The sequence below is a fragment of the Anoplophora glabripennis genome, unplaced genomic scaffold (genome assembly GCF_000390285.2).
Source record: "Anoplophora glabripennis isolate ALB-LARVAE unplaced genomic scaffold, Agla_2.0 scaffold2309, whole genome shotgun sequence".
NCBI lineage: Eukaryota > Metazoa > Arthropoda > Insecta > Coleoptera > Cerambycidae > Anoplophora > Anoplophora glabripennis.
This window is the reverse complement of record NW_019418390.1, coordinates 11935-15112: the sequence shown is the minus strand read 5'-3', so window position 1 is coordinate 15112 and position 3178 is coordinate 11935. Positions and strand designations below refer to the sequence as shown.

Sequence of the window (3178 nt, the reverse complement as noted above, 5' to 3'; positions counted from 1 at the left end):
TGAAACAATTTAAAAGTATTTATTTTGGGTTTGGTTATCTATGTGTCACATGTGTCACATTGCCTGATTTACAATAATTTCACACAATGTGTCATCGGTGACACATTGCTAACGATCCAGTTAATCGATCACCGAAAATTGTGCCATTGACGTCACATACTTTCCACATAAACCTGTGTAAAGCTTAATAATATTAATATTAAGCTTTTATGTCCATACATAATAGCAAATTTAATTTTTCAGAAAATGAAGAAAAATTTTTTTGCTTCGAGGGCTGCAAAAATTTTAGCGCTCGTTCCACCATCAAATGAATCAGATTTTGGTTCCGATTCTGACGATGATGTAGAAAAAGTATTAGAAGAAAAACATTTTGATGTGATTAATAACGATTTAGATTATGACAGTTCAAATCCTCTATCATTGACGGAATCTTGTGATGAGCTGGAAGATATAATAAATGAGGCACTGGCAGAACCAATAGAACACATTGCTTTTGATTTAGAAACAAATGAACTCCTAGGAGATGAACAACTTGGAGAACTGCCTTACTCTGTAAATACATCTGCAAATATTGAATCGGTACCACAATCTGCTGAAAAACCAATTTTGGTTATTGTACCTCCATCTGATTACAGCTCAGCATCTCTCCAAAATTCAAATGAATATAAAAATGCTTCATCATTTTCCCAAAGTGAAAATACTTTAACTACTACTAGGCCTACTTTAAATTCATCATTGCCAGCTACTGCTAGAGTGATTACCCGATTACAAAAAAATGAAGTAACTAAGAAACAAAAATATACAAAAAATAAGCCTGCTAAAAAATTAGAATTTACTTGGACAAATGATAATTTTGAATTTAAAGCAGAAATTCCAAAAAATATAAAGCCACCGCAACTTCATTCTACAATGAAAACTCCTTACGAATATTTTTGTTTATTTTTTACTGACAGTATTTATGATTTAATGGTTGATAATACAAATCTCTACTCAATGCAGAAAATTGGGAAATCTATTAATGTAACTAAAAATGATATAAAAGATTTTATTGCAATTGAAATTTTAATGGGTGTTATAAAGATGCCATCCTATTGTGACTATTGGTCAAATAATTTGAGATATAGTAAAATTGCCGATATAATGACCCTTAAAAGATTTCAACAAATTCGAAGATTTTTACATTTTGTGAACAACGAAGATGTAAATCAAGATAGGTACTTTAAAATTAGACCTTTTCTTGACATTATTAGAAACAATTGCCTATCAATGCCACAAGAAAGAAGGTTTTCTATAGATGAAATGATGATACCATACAAAGGAACCATGGCTGGCAGTCGGCGGCAATATATAAAAAATAAACCAAAGAAATGGGGTTTTAAAGTTTTTGTCAGAGCTGGCATCACTGGTTTTGTATACGATTTTCTGTTATATTCTGGCGAAGATACATTTAGGCAAATTGACTTTACCGAAGAGGAGCAACAATTTGGGTTAGGTGGTAAAGTTGTAATTGCACTTTCTAAAACTACAGCAAACCTTGCTTGCTCTGTACTATATTTTGACAACTTTTTTTCGTCATTTGAATTATTAGTATATCTTCGACAATGTCTGGGATTATTTTCATTGGGTACACTACGATCTAACAGAATCAGGGACTGTAAATTAGAAGATGATAAAAGTTTAAAAAATAGAGGACGGGGAAGTTTTAGCCAACAAGTGTCAAATGAGTTAAACGCAAAGCTAGCTGTAGTTAAATGGTTTGACAATAAGGCAGTTCTACTTGTCAGTTCTTTTACCGATGCTTATCCAATTAGTTCGGTCAAAAGATACAGAAAAGAAGACAAGAGGAGGGTTGATGTACCCTGTCCACAAATTGTTTTAGAATACAACCAACATATGGGAGGGGTAGATTTAGCAGACATGTTTGTAGCTCTTTACAGAACAGGGATGAAGTCGAAAAGATGGTATTTGGGAATTTTCTCCCAATTTTTAGACATTTGTATAAATAATTCTTGGATTCTATACAAAGAGGATTTTGATCATAATCCCAAGCAATCTAAAAAGAAGATGGCATTAAAGGATTTTCGTATTATGATAGCAGAGGGACTGTTGCAGAAAAACAGAATAAGGGGGAGGCCTTCCAATTTATTAAAGTCTACAGAAAACCGCCCCAATAGGTCACCAATAACTACAAGACCCTGTATGGATATGCAGTATGATGCATATGGACATTTTCCAGTTTTTTCATCAGCAAGAGGAAGATGTAAGCTATGTATAAAAAATCAGTCTTTCGTAGAGTGTTCGAAGTGTAAGGTTCGACTATGTATGCAGCAAGCCAGAAATTGTTTTTTTGATTTTCATCAAAAGTAAATACCTAGTTTTTATTTGGAAACAATACTGTTAACATATTTTTTGTTCAAATTAATAAAAAGTGTATTGTGTTATCTTGTCTTTCTATCTTTAAATAAAAAATTATCTCGGCTCCAGAAAGTCATAGAAAAACATTTTTTTTAAATTCGTGGAAAAATGTCAGCAGTTTCTTTCTTTTAANAACCGGAAAAAAGTGAAACCGGTTAACCGGGTTCCGTAAAAACCGATTTCAGATAAAACCGGTTAGTCGAATAGTTGCTAAAACCGGATATTCTAAAACCGGTTATTCGAATAATGGCCAAAACCGGATATCTGAAAATCGGTGCTTTGTAAAACTAACGAGATATACCATGTTATTCACATATTCACATATTTTAAATTTTAAAGTTAAATCTAATGTCAAAAGTTAAAATGTTAAAACAGTTAAAACAGTTGTACTTGTTACTATGATTCTTCAATTTATTATTTATATAAATGGATTTGTCGGTTTGGTGTATGTGGGTGTGGGTAACTGTTTTTTTATCAGTCTGTGTCTGTCTCTCAGGATAAAATATAAAAATAAATTGTATTTCTCTTAATAGTTCAACCCTTCTAATATGTATGTACTATGTAGCCTGTGTCAATAACTACATAACACTAAGACTATATTATGGTGTTATGTAGTTATTGGCTATAAAGAAAGAATCCGATTATTCGGATGTTTGAATAGATTATCAAATAGTCGGTTATTTGAATAATTGGTTATTTGAATAATCGGATATTTGAAGAATTGAATAACCGAATAACCGGTTTTCGGATTTCGTAAAAATCC

The 3178-nt window shown here is 31.9% G+C and overlaps 1 protein-coding gene across 1 annotated transcript; it reads left to right on the top strand.

Moving 5' to 3' along the window:
- Nucleotides 1-243: 243 nt before the first annotated feature.
- LOC111692627 (piggyBac transposable element-derived protein 3-like) lies at nt 244-2260 on the top strand (the record flags this gene model as incomplete). Its single annotated transcript, XM_023456692.1, has 2 exons — nt 244-780; nt 1000-2260. Coding segments are annotated over 2 exons (1798 nt in total), but the record flags the coding sequence as incomplete, so codon positions are not given.
- Nucleotides 2261-3178: the final 918 nt, after the last annotated feature.